Genomic DNA, 20,159 nt, shown 5'->3' with positions numbered 1-20,159 from the left:
TTCTCTTATATACGGTTCCACTCTTAAGTGATATCCCCCCCACCCGACACGTATACTTCACTTCAAATATTTTTCTTTTCCTATTTCTCCTAAATTGCCTTTGTAGGGATAAATTAATCTTCAAAATCGCCCTCACTACTCAATGACTTATTCTTGAGAGTTTGCCGAAAAGGGATTTTGAGAAAATCTCATTCAAAAGTTTGGGTGCTCCTTGGTTCCCAACGACCACTGACAATTTTGATCCCTCATATCCAGACTAACAAGAAGAATCTGTGATAAAAAAAAAATCAGATATTTACTCATTATAAAAAAATAAAAGCAATCCTTCAATTATATAATACCATAAGGCCTCCTTTCTCCTCTATAGGAAGTTAAAAAAAAAGAAAAACATCTCGGGCCTACATCATGACTAAATCAAATTTGTATCGAAATTTGAAGCGGTGCAAATTCACAAAAATGTAGGGGGAGGGGTAAGAATTTTTTAATGTAGACACAAAGGGTATTTTTTAATAAATTTTTTAATTTTTTTTTTCATTTGTTGTCAAGGAAAATAAAAAAAAGATCTAGGGTAGCAATGCCCACCCCCTCCCTTGTTCTGTCTGAGTACGAACAGTTGCTCTAACTTACAAAAGAATCCTAAATACAGGTACACTAATTGAAATTTTGTGTAAAAGTTACCCTTTTTTCAAAATTTTCACGGAAAGTAGTACTTTTTTAGATGCACTCAAATTTTACTATGGGGGGTATGGGGGGAGTGGTGTGCTCTACAAAAAGTATGTTCTGCATGCGGTAACCCGGAGTATGGCTACAATCATTTCGAACGAATTAGACCGAATTGCATTTGACGCTTAGTTAAACATTAATTAAAATAAGTTTAGTAACTGTTTCACAATACACCTTAAATAATTGACAGTTTCCTGTTTCACATGCGCTCATCCGGTTGAAAAACTAGGGGGACTGAAAACGCTCTGAGGGTATATTCATAAAGGCCAAATGTGTTTACCTCTGTTACCTAGGCATTATTACCGATGATTTCTGGAAAGTTACTGAAATAGCCTATCATGCCGCCTGTTTTTAGATTTATCATAGGTGAAAATATAAACATGTTATTAAGGTACTATCAATAGAATCATTTTCTATAATTTGTTACTATTACCTGGGATTTGACAGGCTGTCATCGGCTCCAGCAGATTTTTCAAAGAGGAGGCAAAAAGGGACGTCAATTAGGGGGGGGGAAACTTGCTTCACGAATTTTTTAAAAATATTTCCTTTTTGTATTTTCGTTGAAAAAAACGTTTAGATTTTGAAGATATTTTGCCCTCCCACCATATTTCCGTGAATGGGTACTTCTGGAGGGTCTAGGGGCAATTGATCTTTGTGGTCTAAGCCCTGACTCTGTTTCGAAAGACTATTCATAATAGTAGCCCGAAAAAAAATCGAGGAGAGGAGGGGGAACGGTTAAAGAATGGAATGATCATTCAGGCTAATTTTGGGATTGAGAGGTGAGAGGTTGCCCACACCTTTGTCCGGTACACATATTGGAGCACAACCCGTCCCCCGTCGTATCTCTTCGTGCCGCACTTCACTTCACGTTTGTTTTGTACCACCTTGTGTAGGCCTACACGAATTTTGAAAGTGATAACCTATGTTGGCCAAAAAAAATGCGCATTTTTGAACATTAAGGAATTTAGCTCTTTACATTTTTGACCTTCTGGGGAGTGAATATAGACCCATTTGGCCCTCCCCTGCAGGTGTCCTGGAGTGTTGGGCAAGATATTTGTAGTTCAAATTTACCACAAAGGATATAATTGTAAAGTTTTGTGAACATGTTAGAAAATGGATTTGCATAGAACCGTTGCTTTTTTATGCAATTGATCTCATACATGTTAGTTGTCGCATTGGAGGCAATTCAGATATTTCTTGACATATCCTTAGTGCAGAGGCCTACTACACACAGGCAGGATTTAAACGACCTCTGAAAAAACTGTTATTATTTTTCTAAAGTTGCGTAGAGCAGCCGCGCACGCAGTAACTTATTGGGGAGGGGGAGACAAAATGCGAATTGAATGAATAATACAGGAGGTTATGGGAAAGCCCCGCGTGTGGGTATACCTGCTTGGTACTAGCCCTATAAAAAAAGACCCAAGGTCGTGTATCAAATCTATAATTTTATAGTTGTGTGTAATTTAGGCAACATGGCGCTTATAGAGCATAATTTCAATATTTTAGCACAAGGTTGGGCCCCTCCCAATTTGAACTCAAATTAGACAAGCATCGACGAAAAGAAAGATTTTTGGCTTCGATACAAGTGATTCAATCTTTGAACAAATTCAAACCTTCATGTATACAACCATTTTTCCTGGTTCCGTTACAGACAAGGAAAACTATTCATATTCATTTTATTTATCTGGAAATTTAAAATGCTCTTTCTGTTTCATTCTTTGAAAATTTGTTGATTTTAGGCGTCAGAATATTTATACTTATTTGCTGATGCAATTATTTAGCTGCTAGGACCAGATCAAGGGGAGATCGGGGTACTCCGAAACAAATCGTATATTGCTTTTTATTGGATCATAACACCCATCATATGTTACCATGTTTCAATATGGATATACTAATCATAAACATAAAGTAGAAGGTATTTGGCTGAAAATTATTAGTTATTTTAAATAATTCGGACATATTCCCCGCTTCAAAGCCCTCATCCCCCTAAAGAAAAATTTTGACTGGATTCCGTGTATGGCATTCTTTGGTTTTCATCGACGAAAAGTTTCAATTTCTTCTTGGAGAGTTCATCTTGAGTCTAACCTTCATCCCAGTATTCTAAAAATAAATGCTTACAAATTCCGTAGAATATTTATAAGCTTTTTATGGAGTGGCTCAACTCCCTTTCCCGTGATGAACATTTTGGGATTGAATGAAATCCCCCTGAAGTTTGTACTGGTGTTTGTCTTAATCAAGGGATTTGCTTAGCTTCTGGCTGGTATGTACAACGATATGCCGCTTGTACATATAAAATTAACTTGTGCTCAGACTCCTCTTTTTAATATTTGTTTTAATATTAAAATTTCTTTGTAGTGAAAACGTCACTTATAGACAGTGAGAATTAGAATCTATGTTTTTTTCACTTTACTTTGTATAATCTGTAAGTGTCTGTAACTAATATGTCTTGTGCTTAATGCAACGGGTAGCTTAAGCCTATACACAAGTATTTGCTATAATAGGGATTTCTTGTCAATAAATTTGTTTAGAATGAGCCAAGTTTTAGATATTCGATTAATTGAGTATTTTCAAGTTTTTGCTTTTGGTAATGCCCCCTGAGATTTTACAAGCGAGTTTAAGGTTTACTTATTTGGCTTTGTCAAAGAATGGGCTCCAGTGGTGGTTCCGACCTTTTGCGCCCGGGAGAAAATTTTCATGACTATACCCCCCCCATCCCTGACTCCCCCAAAAAATACTTTTCACCACACCTTTGTTATATTCATATATAATAATATATCTCTTTCCCACTTTATTAAGGGAAGAGAAAATGAAGTACAACAGGAAAGAAAGAAAATTATAAACAAACAAAACAAAGGAAAAGAAAACAGAAAAATTAGCAAAAGAGGTGGATGAGACAACTGTTGATTGGAAATAGAACTTGCATAAGAATGAAAAGTTTCTCTGGGAGTTACAGACGCTTACCAACTATATAGGTAGATTTTATATTTTAATATTGTATCTTTCTCTTTGTAGCGATCTGCCATTCCCAGGATTAGAGTCACTGGGACCTTTAGGCACATTGTCATCTGCCCTTGCATCATCACTTTCGGCTGCATTATCATCTTCATTATCATCAGGCCTTGGAAGCTCCCTTGGCGGGCTTGGATCCAGTCTCGGTAAGGCTTTTTTGTAATATATATATAATTGGGCTAAAAAAAAGTAAATTTTGAGCATATATGCGCACATATCTGACATTGGGGGAGTGAAATGTTAAACCCCCGGATGAGTTGGCATCCCTCCAATTTGTGGCTTTGTATGTTTTTGAGGACTGAACATTCACATTTTCAAGGAGTAAAGGTATATTTTCCCATTTAAAAAAAAGGAAAACTATGAAGGGGTACTTTCGAATCAAAGATTTTTTTTTCTTTGCCATCAAAAACACAGCAAAGTAATATTGATATCAAAAGGTCCGTCGTTTTTACAATTTGTTACGGGTGAAAAAAAAGAGATAACACATTTAAAAATAAGTCAATAAATAGTAAAAGAAATAAAATACCGTGTAATGCCTCGAGACTTCCCCCATCCAATTAGTTTGTTAAGCAGGTATTACGTAGGAATTTGTTTCAAGGATTGGCACAACGGTACTTATCTGTTAGCCAGTACACATTCGAGAATTTGGATCTACTGGTACAGGGGGTTGAAAAAACAGAGACACTTGGGAGATAGATAGGATATACATAATTTGGGCTGTATATTTGCAAATTAGGAGGGGCTTAGGTCTTAAGTATAGCGGGACTGCATGCAAAATGTAACCTAATCAAAATACCAATTAAATATTTATTAAAATATAGCTGAAATGTAGTTTCCCACTGAGCCGAAGCTAATTGTCTCCGAACACAGACAACTATAAACCGGTTGTTGTCTGATTATGTTGACCCCAATTCTCGAGTGTGTACTAACAGATAAGCACCGGTACAACTATGAAAAAAAAAAAATAAAAACACGTCAACCATTTGAAAATGTAGAATATTATACAATCGTAAAAATCTTGATATTTTGGACTAAAAAGGGGGAGGTGAATCAGAACCCCCCCCCCCCCTCCCGCTTAGATGCCTGCCATAAGGTATTGATTTTGACACATTCTTTTGCATAGTTATGGTATCGATATCAGGGTGTTTTTTCAAAGAGACCAAATTATCCATCATTTCTATGACATAATCACCAGATAAATGTTTTCGAGGATATTGTTGTTCGTTAATTGCAGCATTGTCCATAGGACATGAGTTTCAACACGGGTTGGCTCTTATCTAAGACCCATCAACACCAACAACTATGTTCAACTCCTGATTACAAGAATTGTATCGATAAGATACCTGGCAGCCCCCTGACTGAGGAAACAAAAACCTACCCGAGGCTCCCTGATCGAAGGGGAATTTTTAAATGCATTTTAGATTCAAGAAAACCTAGGTTTGACAAGGATATAGAATGCAGTTATCCCATTTGAAAAAAAAACTTTTCTTTTTCGAAAATTAGGGAATAAAATTCAGAAAATAAGGGGGAAAAGAAAGCAAATGGGAAACGGGAAACCAGAGAAGGAAAATACATCGCTTGTATAAGCAATAAGGTATCCTTAGTGCAAGCAAATGAATAAGAAAAAAGATGAATCTAAGTAATGTGCGGAATTAAGATAGAAAAAGAAAAGAATCGAGGTGATAAAAATAAAAAAATACAAAAAGCTTAAAAACCAAAATTAACAAATAAAATCTAACAAAAAATAAAACCCAAATTTATAATTGGTTTATCCTTGGCATCAAGAACATAAACTTCAGTTCGTTTTGTTTCTGCTTTATCTTATCGTTTTGTTTTATCTTCTTAAGATTTAACTCTTTATTTGTGACGACGACTCCTTGTTCCTTAAGTAGCCTAAATATACATAATGTATTTTTATATTATATATACTTCTTGGGCTTATAGTCCCAATTCTTAGTTTTGTTTTCTTCAAGTTTTGTCATGGTTAGTCAGTTCGGCTTTATGACATAAATAAAGATGGACTTTAGCCTTTTTGGGAAATTCAAGTCATGTCCTTCATGAGGAGCGTACGGATGATCCCCACCTCGCTCGAAATAAATTCCTATGTAAGTTACTTGAGTGCTGGGGTGCCAATTGGAGAGGGGGGTAGACTTTGAAGAATGCATTTTTGATAAAAAGAAAAGCAAAATTGTCCCTCAGCCTTTAAAAAATAGCTTTTTGTATCTCATTAAAAATATTAGAAAGCCTTTCCTACTCTAACATTATTGTGAATTTGCGACCCGGTTTGAATGCACTAAGGTCAACTCTGTCCTTTTTTGCCCCTTTTCTCCTTCCAGCTAACGAGATGAATATTTCAAAAAGAATATCATAGTTCTGTGGTCGTCTCATAATTTACTAATTATCAAAAGTTCAAAAAAATATTACTCAGCTAGCATCCTCTTTCTAATGACTAATTATTTAATTGGTCTAAAATTCTTTAGATTGCATAATTTATGCGGCCTTAGGTTGAATAGTTAAAATGCGATTAATTTGGTAATCCTATAGTATTCATTTGAGATTCAAAACCATAAAACCACAAGATGGACAATAAGGTTAGGCAATTCTTTTATTTAAAACTTGACGAAGTTTTTCGGGTACTTTTGTTCGTTAAATATGACTGTGTTGGACACGCCTTCTTCGTCTGGACCTTGATGTAATCAAAAAAGGTCCTTCATTTATCTCTTCTTTATTTTTAATATTTGAGTTCAACTTTACGGTGGATATACGGAAGGACAGTTATTTATTGAGGAAGAAGTTTTTGAATGTTATCACGGAAACGTGTTTTTTCTTTGATAATATTCCGTTTGAAGTACCAATGATACATTGACGTACAAAATGTGACAGTTAATGCACTTGGTTAGCATTTGATATAATTGAACTACTTCACGAAAATATAATAGGGGGGGGGATTGAGAATGTCTGTGTTTTAGTGAAGATACAAAAAATGTAATTTGCAAGGTCTAGGAGAGGTCTTATTTATTTGTTTCGTGCTTGTGTCTTATAGCCACCACACTCAAGTTCTGTTGATAAGTCAAGTTTAATTAATGCTAATGAAATAAAACAAATATGATGAAAATGTAATACTTATCAACAGAATCATGAAAACTACAACAGAGAATTATAGAAGGGGAGGGGCCCAGACCCCATTATATTAAACACGTAACCTCAATTAACCTAACCAAAATACCAACTAAATATTTAATAAAAATGTAGCAACAATGTAGTTGGCCAACGAGCTGAAGCTACTACTGTCTGGTATAAAGACCATGAAGACCGATTATTGTCTCATATTCGCGACACATGACCTTGAGTGTGATGGCTTTAAGATAAAAGTACCATTTTTTTTCGTGAGAATACAAAATGTAATTTTTAAAATCCACGGGGGGGGGGATTAGTGACCCTAATACGACTTATGAGCACTTGTAGCTATAGCGCCGAACAGTCAAGAAGTGAAGTTAGGTTAATCCTAAAGAAATATCCCTAAATATGATAAAAAATGTAATATTTTAGAAACAAATTTGGGATATATAGCGTATCTGCATGCAAAATGTGTTAGGTACAATTATTCTGCATATTAAAAATTAAGAATTATTTTCTAACTTCACACTGTCCAAATACTTTACCCCCACCCCCTAATATGCAAATATATAGCCCAAATTGTATATTTCCCATCTATTCTGCCACTTGTTTGTGTCTTGCTTCACGTTCAGCTGAGTTGTTATTATTTAACGGACTAGGCTTCGGGTAGCTAAGCCAATTTTTTTCGTTTTGATCAGGAACAATCAGAAAAAAATTATCTGTACATTGCTAGCTACTTCGACTTAATTTAGTAAATATTGTTAATATACTAAATACTAAATATATTCACAGAGGGGATATACAGAAGAATGATCTTAAGAACTTTAAGAAGACCCCCTCCTCCCCGTGAAATTCGGTACAGCAAGTACTTTAAATAACGTGGAATAAAATCTTGGTATGAAACAAACTACCCCGTACGAAACAAAACTGGGGGAGGGGCAAAACTACCTCCCTCAGTTTTGACTGTCTATGACTGTAGATGGGGAAGGGCACAGGAGATGTTTGAATAATACTACCTCTAGATTTGGATCATACAGGTGAATCTCTCAGACTAGTCCAAAAGGGATTGGTCCAAAATGTTGTGTAACCCTTTTGCTCTAAGAGGGAGTCACTATTAGGAAGTCATAGGAGTCACGATTAGGAAGTCATAGGAGTCACGATTAAGCTTGCCACTAAAGTTTTGTTCAGAGAAGTCTTTTCGCTTAGAAATGCCCTGCCTAGTTTTTCGGTCTTTTTTCGTCTTCTCAAGAGTCTGAATTGATTTTCTTTCTGAGTTCTTTTACTTATCAATAAACTTACAGCAATAATCAACTAAAACCTAATCTCTTCTATAAGGCCCCATGACCAGGAAGGAAAAAAGGAAAAAAAATCAAAAAAAAATCCAGAATACAGTCACCCATTTTAACTAGGGTCGTATCTAGGATTTATTTTCGGGGGAGGTAAAAAAAGCATCAAAATTTTCTTTACATTTGTTTTTTTACGTTTTTACGAGTTGGACAAACATTTCGGGGTACGGCCTTGATCTCATCAATCCCTGAAATCACTAGCTTAGTGGTCATTTGTAAAACTTGCAATAGCCTACTCAGGATTTTAATAAGGTTAATATTTCTATACTTGTCAGTATCACTAAAATATTTAAAATTAATGGTACCTTTTATTTTGGCAAAAACAATAAAGAGTTTGAAATCTTGTCCACTGTTATGTAGCCTAACTCCCTGTTCCGCCAGGTTATCTGGTCTGTATCATGTATTGCCGAATTTTCTTTAGTCGCTTTGTTAGACAAAGAAACAAATTTTAAAGTATCATTGTTTGGTTGCATGATCCTGGCTGTGTTCCAAAAGTCGCTCCTGGTAATAATTTCAAAGTATCCTATCAAAATGCAGCACTAATAACTGCAAACCTCGCAATAATTTGGATCGATTCCCCAGCTAGTCACCGGTATCTCTCCCCTGTACTTCCGTTTGACATAAGTTCCGTTTTATAATTTCGAATATCCCCCTCTTTCACCATCGTAACCGTTGTTATATCCCCGTTTATTATTTTTCATTACAAAGTCTGAGGGACAGAATGTCTTTTGATATCTCCTGGTGCGTTTGGAGAGGTATTTGTTTGTAAATAAGGGATTAGTTGGGTTTTATTCGTGCATTGACCGCTTTTTCTACTCCAAGATTGCGTTTCTAAATGTTTATGGAACTCAATAGTCGATACATTCATGGGCATCTGACTTGGTAACAGCTTTATAGTCTGGGGAAATAGTTTTTGCGTACTTTTTTGTATGGAATATTGGATGTATTTGCTTAAAATTGTACATTTATAAAATACTTCTGTGGTGTTTTGCAAAAAGGCGTAAGTTGACTTATCCGAGAATAAGTTAAGCATATCGTTCGAAATAGCTCGAAGAGATCTATCGATTGCTCTATTCAAAATAGGTTTATCTTCAATTCTCAACGAGTTACAAATTGTCACAAAAGGGTGTAAGTCCTTTACATTCTAAGTAAGGAACAATTCAGCAATTTGGAGATTTTTAGCAAATTCCAATCGAAAAGTTAACTAGCAATCAGTCTTGGAAGTTTCTAGTTTTTTAAATTACGAAATGTGAGAATCTTTTTGATTGTGCGTTTTCATTTTACTCCCCTGTAAAATTAGCAAAAAGGACTTCAGCCTTTTTTGCAAAACATCTCTGTGTTATGATGCACTCCATACATATATAACGGTCTGTCAGGGATTAAGGATAATGACCCTCCCCCATCTCCTTTCCCAGTAAAAATTGAAGAATACTGGCCCGAGAGATATATTTGTTGCTTCTAGAAGACATTGTTTCAAGCCTAAACGCTGAGTGACACATTGTCTTTTGATATTCCCGGGTGCTTTTGGAGAGCTATTTGTTTGTAAATATGCAGATTATCGTGTTTTTCTGTGTGATGACCTGCTTTTTGTGCTCTACGATTACATTTCAAGATGTTTATGTAGCTGATCCATATGATTTACAGTTCAGTCTTAGTTGTCCATCACAAACATTTGACTTGGTAACAGTATTCTGGTCTCGTCGGGAAATAGTTTTTCTTGTCTATCAATAAATTGTCTATATATATATATATATATATATATATATATATATATATATATATATATATATATATATATATATATATATATATATATTCAGTAACAAAAATAGTGGCCCAAGAGATTTATTTGTTGTCTCCAGAAGACTGTGTTTCAAGCCTTAACGCAAGATTCGTTGGGTCGCATCTGAATATTTGATTTACGGGGAAGGGTATTTCAAAAAAAGTTTTTAAGGTCTTTTTCACTGTCAAATAACTAATATCTATGTAAATTTTCTCATTTTGTTGGTGAGATTATAGCACGGAATCTCTTCTCTTTGAATAAGGTGTAGATCACCATTGTGGAACACATGACTAAATTATGTTAGAAAAACTGAGCGTCAATATCTAATTCAATTTCAGTATTATTATTAATTAATTATTATTAATAACTGTTAAAATAATTTCAGAAATATTGTAACTATGTAGTGATTTTGAGTTCCCCCTCTCTTTTGAAATAGTTCGTTTACCTTGCCCATCGAGTATGCCTATGCAGCCTTGGTTTTCTACCGAAATTTAGATAAACAATTCTGTTCTGCATGAATTGTTCGTCATAGTCACGGAATAACACGAACTTCATCGAAAAGATTTGCCAATTGCTCGGTGAACCTGAAATCAATTTAACTTCGTTTTTCTTTTTTCTTGCTTCAGCATTATATGCCTTTTTGTTTTTTTTTTTTTTTTTTTTTTTTTTTTTTTTTTTTTTTTTTTTTTTTTTTTTTTTTTTTTTTTTTGCTAAATAATTGCCAAGCTGGGACATGCTGGGTTTTTGTGTAAACAGAACAATAATCTGGACATGCATTTGCCTTAGAACAGACACGTACACTTTGTTTTTGAGGGCAAATAAGATTAAAAAATAGATAAATTAAAAGGGAGATAATTTAGCGGAAACTTTTTGAAAATCTCGATTTAAAGGGGGGGGGGGCTCAAATGACACTGCGCTTACCTGTCCCAGAACTTTCCCTTTATAATCAAAACGGCCATCATCATTCTTTATTTGAAAAAATGAACTCTTAAACACCTCTCTATGGTGTGTCTGTGCCCCACTAGTGCTGGCTAAAAGCAGAACAAAAAACAAAGCAAGAGATGAAGAAAAGGAGACGTAACAACTACCCATGCGAAAAACTGATTTTCTTGCTATTCAAACGGGGGACCGTAATTCTCTTAGAAGGCTTTAAAGCTACCGAGATCCCAATAGTACAGTTTTCATTTCGATTTGACACTCATTTTGTTAATTTTTTGGCTATTTTTCGAAATCCTCTTATATTTGTTTTTGCAAAAAAACTTTTACTAGTAAGTTTGATGAAAATCGTAGGTACCATTCCTAAACCAGCTTCAAATGGTGATTCTTCCTCCATTAACAGTTTTTTTTTTTTTACAGGCTCTTTGAACCCGGTTAGATTCTTAGAATCCGGTTAGGTTAGTTTTCTTAGAACCCGGGTTCTAAGTTTTTTAAACGGGCTAGCTTTCGGTTACCATGGGCTAGGGTTAGGTGTTTGCTTGGTTTCAACCATGATGGTTTTCATGTCATCATCCCTAATTGCGGTTTTCATAGTAACTGCCTCTTATGTTGGCAAAATGTCGACTTTTCAGAATAAGAAATGAGAACCTCTTCAATAATGAGAACTTATAGAAAAGTAACATATTTTTTTACTGGAATAATAAAAAAAAAAGACTAAAAAAAATAGAATGTGCGGTTTCCAAGGAATTAAGATAATGGATAGATTTATTTAAATCTGCATAATTTAGTTTAATATTTAATTATATAAGATATAATCAATCTAAGAATTAATCAAAGTACGGAGCATTTCTTCGTTATATTTTTTTTAGCAGGATTTTGAATCTGTACCATTCGATGCAGCCTGTGAAAATGACTTTCAAAAACCCCTTAAGTAAATTTCGCTATAAATTGTGCACGCGACAACCTATGCTTTACTAGTGGGTAAAATAACTTCTAAACATATACCAAATACCACACGTCTCAAATATTTAGATCCCGTAATTCCAAGAGCTTATGGTGCTACACAAGGATGGAACTATCCTACCTACTGATTGGCTTTGATTGTCCTATGTTCTAGAATGGTGGACACGGATTAGGGTCTGTCTGGTGTGAACTTTTGTGCTGGTACTGGTTCTGTAACCACAATTAGCTCTTGGCGCTATTGACCTCCCCAAATATTTTCTTTTTTTCTCCTCTATTGCACCGGGGCCATTGAAAAAAGAGAAACAAATAGCTGTCTTGAACAAATGCGGTTCTAGAGCAAAATCTGGGGGGGAGGAGGAATGTGACAAGGGTGCCAATAATCTACAAAATTGACAAGTTTATTTTAAAAAAACGGATAGGAAGAAGAGAAAAAACAAATAAGGGCGCCTAGAAAATATTGGGTGTGCTTCCCCCTCGCTCTCTGGGTCCGCTCCTGTTCTTGAACAGCGGCTTTGGATGCATGATGTTTTCAGTCGGAGTATTGTGAGATGAAAGAACTAGTATAGTGATGGATACCCCTCTTTTCCGGAAAGAATCCCTGTTAGATAAATATTTTGTGCACAATAACATGTCTGCTTGAGTTTGCATTTATTGCGACGACACTTTTCTTTTCTTTTTTCTTTCCCTGGAAATCCTAGTCAAGTCACAATTTATATCCTTTTGTTTTCTTAAAAATCTTTTTTTTTTCTGTACCTTTTCATTATGCAATCAAAGGAATGCTTTGAGAAAAACATTCCGTTCAATTTGTCCTTTCTTTTGGATTCTATATGATTGATAAACTCGTTTATCCAGTTGTGAAGTTACGCACAGGTCGGCCTCATTGGGGGATACCACAGGATTTCTTCTGATCGAAGAAACGAAAGAAGCACATTTTTAGCCGATATTTTTTTTCAATCTATAGGGGAGACTATCATTTGTCCTAGCCTTTAGAGGGCTACTCAGGTCGTATCTAGCGTGTAAGTATGGCCATTGGCGTGCACCATGTGTGCATACATCTTCTTATAGGAAAGGAGTTCCCTGAGGACATCGTGAGCTGAGAATTTTTGTTCCTTGTGAATTTTTTGTACACATAATAAGTTTGCTGTACATTCGGGCTCGTCAATTTACGCTGTTTTGAGATTGCACCTCGACAAAATCCTTGTGATACCCCCCTTACACACACACACACACACACACAGTTGTGATGTCTGTGCCCTATGCTCTCAAACATTATCTGCAAACGTATATTAAATTCATTTAAGTCTATTTAGTCGAAAAATATCATACCCGCTCACATAGGGTTTAGGAAGGGAACCCTGCCCCCAAGATTCGTCTTACGGATTCCCTTCAAGAAAAACTGAATTACATACGGAATAGTGAAGAGGAACTCACCCAAAAATTTGTCCGGGCCATCACCTTCTGGAAAAACTCTAACCTTGAAGGCGCATTTCTGTTCTTTTCAACCCCTCCCTTTTCTCCACCTTCTTAGGCAGCCATCTAAATACCATCCTCGGGGGGTCCAAATTTTATAGTTATGTGTCTCTGATACAAAAAAATAAATAAATAAATAAAATAAAAAATCTACGGTATTCATATTTGTTTGCAAAGATTTCTTCAGTCGATTCCATCAATGGAAAAGTAGTCAACGAGGAATCCATGTCCTTTTGGCAGAGCGCCATAACATTTATTTGTATATTTTCTGGTCCCGAATGTAGCTGATTTTGGCAAAGATTTCTTGCTCTGGCATTTTCTAATTCTAGAAACTTTGGAAATCCGACAAAGCTTTGCTTTGGTCTCTAATAATTATCAATGCAGGAGAGAGTGAACCTGTCTTTTGAAAAGTAATGGGAAGGTTCCCAAATTCAGGGAGTTGGACCCCCGTGATGACATGAAATGAGTTAGAACTCAGTCGTACTCATTGATGTGTGAAGACGATGCGTTTCGAGTTGTCTAAATAATCGTTTCTGAGAAGGGAAGTTTCGGATGAGATGATTGTCCCAGTCAAGTCTTTATCATCGTGCTTAGAAAATACGGTTACAATGAATTCACAAGTTGCCGAAAATTATTGTCACAAATGGGAACATTAGAATATTAGACGTCTTTAGGGGCGTCGTGAACTCACCCTAGAAAGGAAGAAGTTTTTAATGCTGTTCTTAAGTTGACACAGGGGGGCTGTCCCACAGTAAATCCTAAAATTGTCTGAATCTATGGGCACTTCATAAAAATGTTTCTTATCCCCCACCCCTCGAAGAGAATTTCTCCCGGCCTGAATTGAACCAGTGCAAATTTTGAGTTTTGTATTTACTGATCGTATACAAACAGTGTATACATACAGTTTGATTCTGAGGTTGGCGGGAGGGAGGGGGTTCAATTATGGGAAATATTTTTCTCTGCTGTTGAATAAAAAAAGGTACTTGTTGGCTATTGGAAAAACATTCAAGAATTACGCTTAGGTTACATCTCAGAAAACCGGTTTCATAGCTACAAAACAAGTGATGGATGATACAATGTATTGGACTTAGAATGTATTGGCCTTGTGTAATTTGGGCGATATATTTGCACATTTGGGGTAGGAGTTAGGTTAGATTAGATTACGTTAGGTTAAATTACGTTGGATTAGGTTAGGTTTCTATAATTTTGTTTCTAAAGTATTATTTTATCATCCTGTTTGTTATTTTTTATTAGGATTAAATCTAACTTCAGTTTTTGGGTGTGTTTCCAATAACCGACAAGTACCAAAAAAAGAATTTTTTGAGATTTAAGAGGAAGGGGTCGAAATCCAGATTACTATCGCAGTGTTGTCTGCCATATTAATATAACTGGCCTTCGGCATTTTGTTTTTGATTTATCGGACATTATTTGTTGCCGTCTATTTATATTTGAACTTTGCGTTTTTTGTATATTCATTTGATTCGTTTTTTTTTTTTTTTTTTTTTTTTTTTTTTTTTTTTTTTTTTTTTTTTTTTTTTTTTTTTTTTTTTTTTTTTTGGTTTATCATTCATGTATTTTACTATCACACTCATATTGAATATATTCGTTTTGTATATTCATATACAGGAGATTCATACCTCAGGATTGGCTCTAATGTCTCCTAAGAAAATTTTGAGCCTGGAAAAGGGTTTTTTGGTGGCAATCAGCCATTACCTCCCCATAAAGTTTAGTGCTGTTTGTAATGTACATATTAAGGTGCGGCATAGGCATTATCTGGAAGCAGTTCTATTTTTAACTGAAACAGTCACTAGTTAAAAAAGGTTCTGCTATTTGTGCTAGCTATGCTATGTGGGCTGAAAGGCTTTTTTTTTTATCTGCGTTTCCAATACTTGAGTTTATGTGCTTAATGCCAATGAAAGAAAAAAACACAGTTAGCGCCAATATAAAATTAGATATTTGCGGCTTTTTTATGTAAGTGCTGAAATTTATTAAATGGTTTTCATGGCCAGAATTTATGATGCTATTAATTTGAATGCAAAGTTTATTTAAATGATTCAATGGCCTTCTTAAGGCCTTTTCTGTATAAATTTCTGACAACAGAAAAATTATCACAATGTTTTAAGCTTTATCAGGGATAAAATTTATTTTTACCCCCTTTTCTCCTTTTTTCGCCATCGGGAAAAAAGTTTTGTGTGTTGACATTTAAAGATTTGGTCCAATTTTTAGTCTTTCTCAGTCTCTTTGCAATATTTTGTATAATTCCATGTCCTTTTTAATGTAATGGAGGAGTTATTCTGCTGCGCCACTTCTGGTTTCCCTTTGTCCACAACTAGGGACAATAGTATTCTCCCCTTTAACGTCTAAATCCTCAATTGTTGGTTTCAATTTATACGATATTAGCAATTGTAAAATAATGACAATAATAATTAAAATAATAATATAAACAAGATGACCAATCTAGACCACGCTTCATCAATAACAATTCATTGATCTGTTATAACATTCCCATTCCAGTTTGTAGATTCCCCTTGTAACATCCTATTTTATTCATCCTATTCAGATTCTGCTATTCTTATTTACCAATGGAAATAAAATAATCATAATAATAATAAAACAAAATGAAATTCTGGCTTAAAGGAAAGTCCTCACTCTGTTTTCAGTTTTATCAATGAATAATCGTATTTGCACCGTTAATTTTCTTTCTTTATTATTCAATTAGGAAACCTTCCTTGATTTTTGGAATATCTTATACAGTTTTATCTTATTCTCATTGCATTGGAGAAATACCCTGAGTACTGAGAATTTTGGGGCAGTTTCAAACACACATGACAAAATATTTGTCATACTATCACATATACACAGGGGAGGGGGATTTCTTACGAAAATTCAGAAGAACGTTCATTCAAAATCATGGCCTCGAGACGCCGTTCTTGTGCCCTCTTTCCATTAAAGAACTCTTAGATTTACATTGAAATATAAAACTCAGGTAAATTCCTCACGCATAAGTAGCTCTTTCAGTCTTTTCCTTTATGATTGGTAAGTCATGATTGTACTGCTGAGATCCTGCTATATTGCGCGTCTCGCTTCCCTTTGTCCACCATCAAGGACAATTACTCCCCTCTGACGTGGAAATTTCAAGGACTGGTTTAAAATATACAATATTTTTGTCCTTTCAAATCATATTCAATAACTTACGCAATTTCATGTCATTTTTAATTTACCTAAGGGAAATCCTGTCGTGTCTTTTCCCTTATTCGCTCCCCTTTAACATTGCTATTTCAAAAATTGGTTCCAAATGTATCCTATTTTAGCCCTTCAAAAGATTCGAGCGAAATATATTGATTTCCATCTGTAGTTGTCCAGAGAAGGGGGATTCCTACTTATTTCAATAAAGCGTAATTCAGGTTTATTTGAATGGAATCGATGTGGTTCTATAGCCATCTTGACTTTCAAGTCTCATCTATTCTTATTTGAAAGTTCAAGGCGACAGAAAGTGGGACTTATTTTTATCTTCCGATTTATTCAGTGATGAAAAACCGGGATTTTTTTTTAAAGTTTAATCCGCTGCTCTTAAAAAGGAAAAAACTCAAGCAGAACCCGTTATACTGTTATACATGGCAGGGGGGGTAGAAGGGGGCATAGGGAAAAGGAAACAAAATTCATTAAATGTTATATTGACATAACTGTTATACCCGTTATGCTGTTTTTGCAGCGGTAAATACGCGGAGACCCCTGCTCCGCCGTCGTCCGCGCAAAGATAGAAAAATAACAAAAGACCGTAAAAAACAGCGACTAAAATAAAAATAGACCCTTTGCATGCAGCGGTGAAAGGGCAACTTTGATTATTAGAAAAATTGTCTAAAATTGTAACTACACAAGGAAGTATACATGGATGTGTTCTTTTGGTCTTAAATCCAATTTCACGTATTCGAGAGGTAGTTATGCACACACAAAAGGGAAAGGATAAAAGCAGTGGTAAATAGTTCCTAAGACCATACTGGCTAAGCAAGATAAGAAAAAATTCAAGCAGAAGAAAAAACGAGGATATTCCCAGCCAGTGAAAAAGTAAAAATGCCCCGTTATACTGTTTCTCATTCAGTTGGTCTATTTTCATTTTAGTGGCTGTATTTTTTACGGTCTTCTGTTATTTTTCTATCTTTGCGCGGACGACGGCTGAGCTGCTTCTCGGCCGAAAGGTTTGCATTGCATTTTTAGTCTTTCAGTGGTTGGAAATATCCTCATTTTTTCTTCCGCTTGAATTTTTTCTCATCTTGTTTAGCATCTTCGTATGGTCTTAGAAATTATTTACCGCTGCGAAAACAGCATAACGGGTATAACAAAGGCCCCCACCAGCTGAAGTATTTATTTTATTTCTTAGAACAATAATTTATCTTAACATGGTACCAGAGCCGTTCTTTGGAGAGGGGCAACGGGGTCAGCTGCCTAGGGCGCGGTAGCTCAGGGATTGAGCTCTTCGATCAACTTTTTCGCTTTGGGGGGGGGGGGGTGTTGTATCATTTAAATATGTATGTTGTTCCTCGATCTTTGCCCGCGGGCTTTTTGTAACAAATCTTGTCTTGTAAATGAGTATAAAAATATTATTCTTACACATTTTGAATTGAATTAATTATTATCTTGTTTGAGAAGGGGAGAGGATCCGTCTTGAAGCACTTTTGGAAAAAAGGTGTAAAAATACGATTTTGCATTTCAGCCCCCCCCCCTTCGTAAAAATTACTTCATCTAAGTTGTTGGGTGTGTATAACTATGGTTATAATTATGCTAATGATTAACCCTCTGAGGCAGTTACTTGTCACGTCCATGTCTCGGAAAGTATAATAAGCCGTTTTTGATTCGAGTCGAGATTTATTAGATCAGTACAAAATTGTAGGCCCTTTCTCTAAGGGAATGTATTTTCTTTGTTGTCTGTAATTAGGTCTAAATAACAAAATGTAGGCTAGACTTAGGCTTTTCTCATAGACACTTAATCTTACAATTTTTCTTACAGGATTCTAATTCGAATTGAATTCGAATTCATTTCAGCCCCTCTCCCCTCCTGAAAAAATATCCAGTACTTCATCTAAATGGTTGACTGAATGTAACTCTGGTTATAATTTAGGGTAATTATCCCTCCTCCGAGGCAATTCCTTGTTATGTCCATGTCTCGGAAAAAGTAATAAGCCGTTTTTAGTTTGAGTCGAGATTTATTAGATCAGCACAAAAATTGTAGGCCCTTTCTCTAAGGGAATTTATTTTCTTTGTTGTCTGTAAATAGGTCTAAATAGCAAAAAGCAGGCTAGACTAAGGCTTTTCTCATAGATATTTAATCTTCCAAGTTCTTAGAGGGGAAAAAGTTAACTTGATGGAGAAAGGTTGATTTGGGACAAAGAAATGCTCGTTTCCGAAGTTCAACGTGTAAAAATGTTTTTGCCTATTGCCATCTCTGATCATTGAACTTTTTATAGATTTTTCTAAAGTTGGGAAAACTATATTATCTCTTAGCAGTTTTTTCTTAGTCTCGAATGGAACACTTTTCTAGTTTCAAAAAGAGTATCCTAAGAGAAATGGTAAGATTGAATAAACATGAAAAGAAGGTTAGAAAAAATGGATAAAATGTCAATTAACGTAACATAAAAGCAAAACAAACTAATAATTTCCTAAGCAAAATAATTTCTTGCTACCAGAGAATATTGGAATTTTGTAAGATCGAAAATGAAGGCTTGGGAGGTTTTATCTGTAAATATGACTAAAAGAATAAAAAGTAATCTCTTTTATTTTGCGAAAAATCAATATTGTTTGCTACCAATAGAATTTGAAAATGTGTCTAAAAGACTGGAAAATAATCTCTTTTATTTCGCGAAAAATCTAAATTCGTTGCTAACGCTAAAAATTGAAAAATTTAAACCAAAAAGGAAAGCTTGGGAGATTTTATTTGGAAATGCGACTAAATATTAAATCTCTTATTTTGGGCATAATGAAAATACTTTGCTAACGCTAAAAAGTGAAAATTTTAAAAACTAAAAAGGAAAGCTTGGGAGGTTTTATCTCAAAATGTGACGAAAAAATAGTATCTCGTATTTTGAAAAAAAAAAATAATTTGCTACAACTTTAAATTGATAGTTTGTAAGACTTTACAAATGAAAGCATGGGAAAAATCTAAATTGTTTGCTACAAGTAAAAATTCTTTTTTTTTCTTTTTTTTTAGATTTGAAAATGATCTCTAATTTTGGTAAAAATCAAACTTGCTTGCTCCCAGTAAATAATTGGAATTTGTTAAGACTAAAGATGAAACTTGGGCCGATCACGATAATCTATAACTATTCGAAGACAAAGTTTATGATATAACCGCCTAAAGCTTTCATTTTATTCTTAAAATATTTTGATTTTTCTTAAGACAACATAAAAGTTGACATAAAAGAGTTATAAAAATGTGTGGCCATAAAATTTTTCTTTGAGACATGAATACGTTTTTTAGAAAGCAAAACGTGGTATCTGCGTTGACCAAAAATTTAAAATATTTTAATCAATTTTAAAATAAACCACCTGTAGCCAATACATCCATGTCCGGTCCTCATCCACTACTCATCTCATCCCATTCGAGAAAGACATATTTTTCGTTCGGCTTAATTTGTCGTGCTCCATCTGTAAAATGCGGCTTTAGTGGAGTTTCATGTAATTTCTTAATGTACTCGAGAAATTATTTTGCTGTGCTCAGTATAACTCCCTTTGTTCACTGTCACGGGCAATTAAATCTTCTTTATTATTTGAATTTCAAATACCAGCTTCAAATAATTTTAAAAACGTATAAGAACGTA

The 20,159-nt window shown here is 34.9% G+C and overlaps 1 protein-coding gene across 7 annotated transcripts in view; it reads left to right on the top strand.

Annotated features, from left to right (window-relative positions):
• The window catches only part of LOC136038827 (brain tumor protein-like), a 456,036-nt gene that overhangs the window by 426,576 nt on the left and 9,301 nt on the right, over positions 1-20,159 (top strand). For all 7 annotated transcript variants that reach the window (XM_065722231.1, XM_065722234.1, XM_065722229.1 and 4 more), the window contains one exon: positions 3,736-3,878. In XM_065722231.1, coding sequence (XP_065578303.1) covers positions 3,736-3,878 — 143 coding nt within the window. The remainder of the gene's footprint in view (positions 1-3,735; positions 3,879-20,159) is intronic.

Source organism: Artemia franciscana, chromosome 18, assembly GCF_032884065.1.
Source record: "Artemia franciscana chromosome 18, ASM3288406v1, whole genome shotgun sequence".
In the NCBI taxonomy this organism is placed as follows: domain Eukaryota; kingdom Metazoa; phylum Arthropoda; class Branchiopoda; order Anostraca; family Artemiidae; genus Artemia; species Artemia franciscana.
Note: the sequence above shows the minus strand (reverse complement) of the source record. Positions and strands in the feature narration are given on the sequence as shown.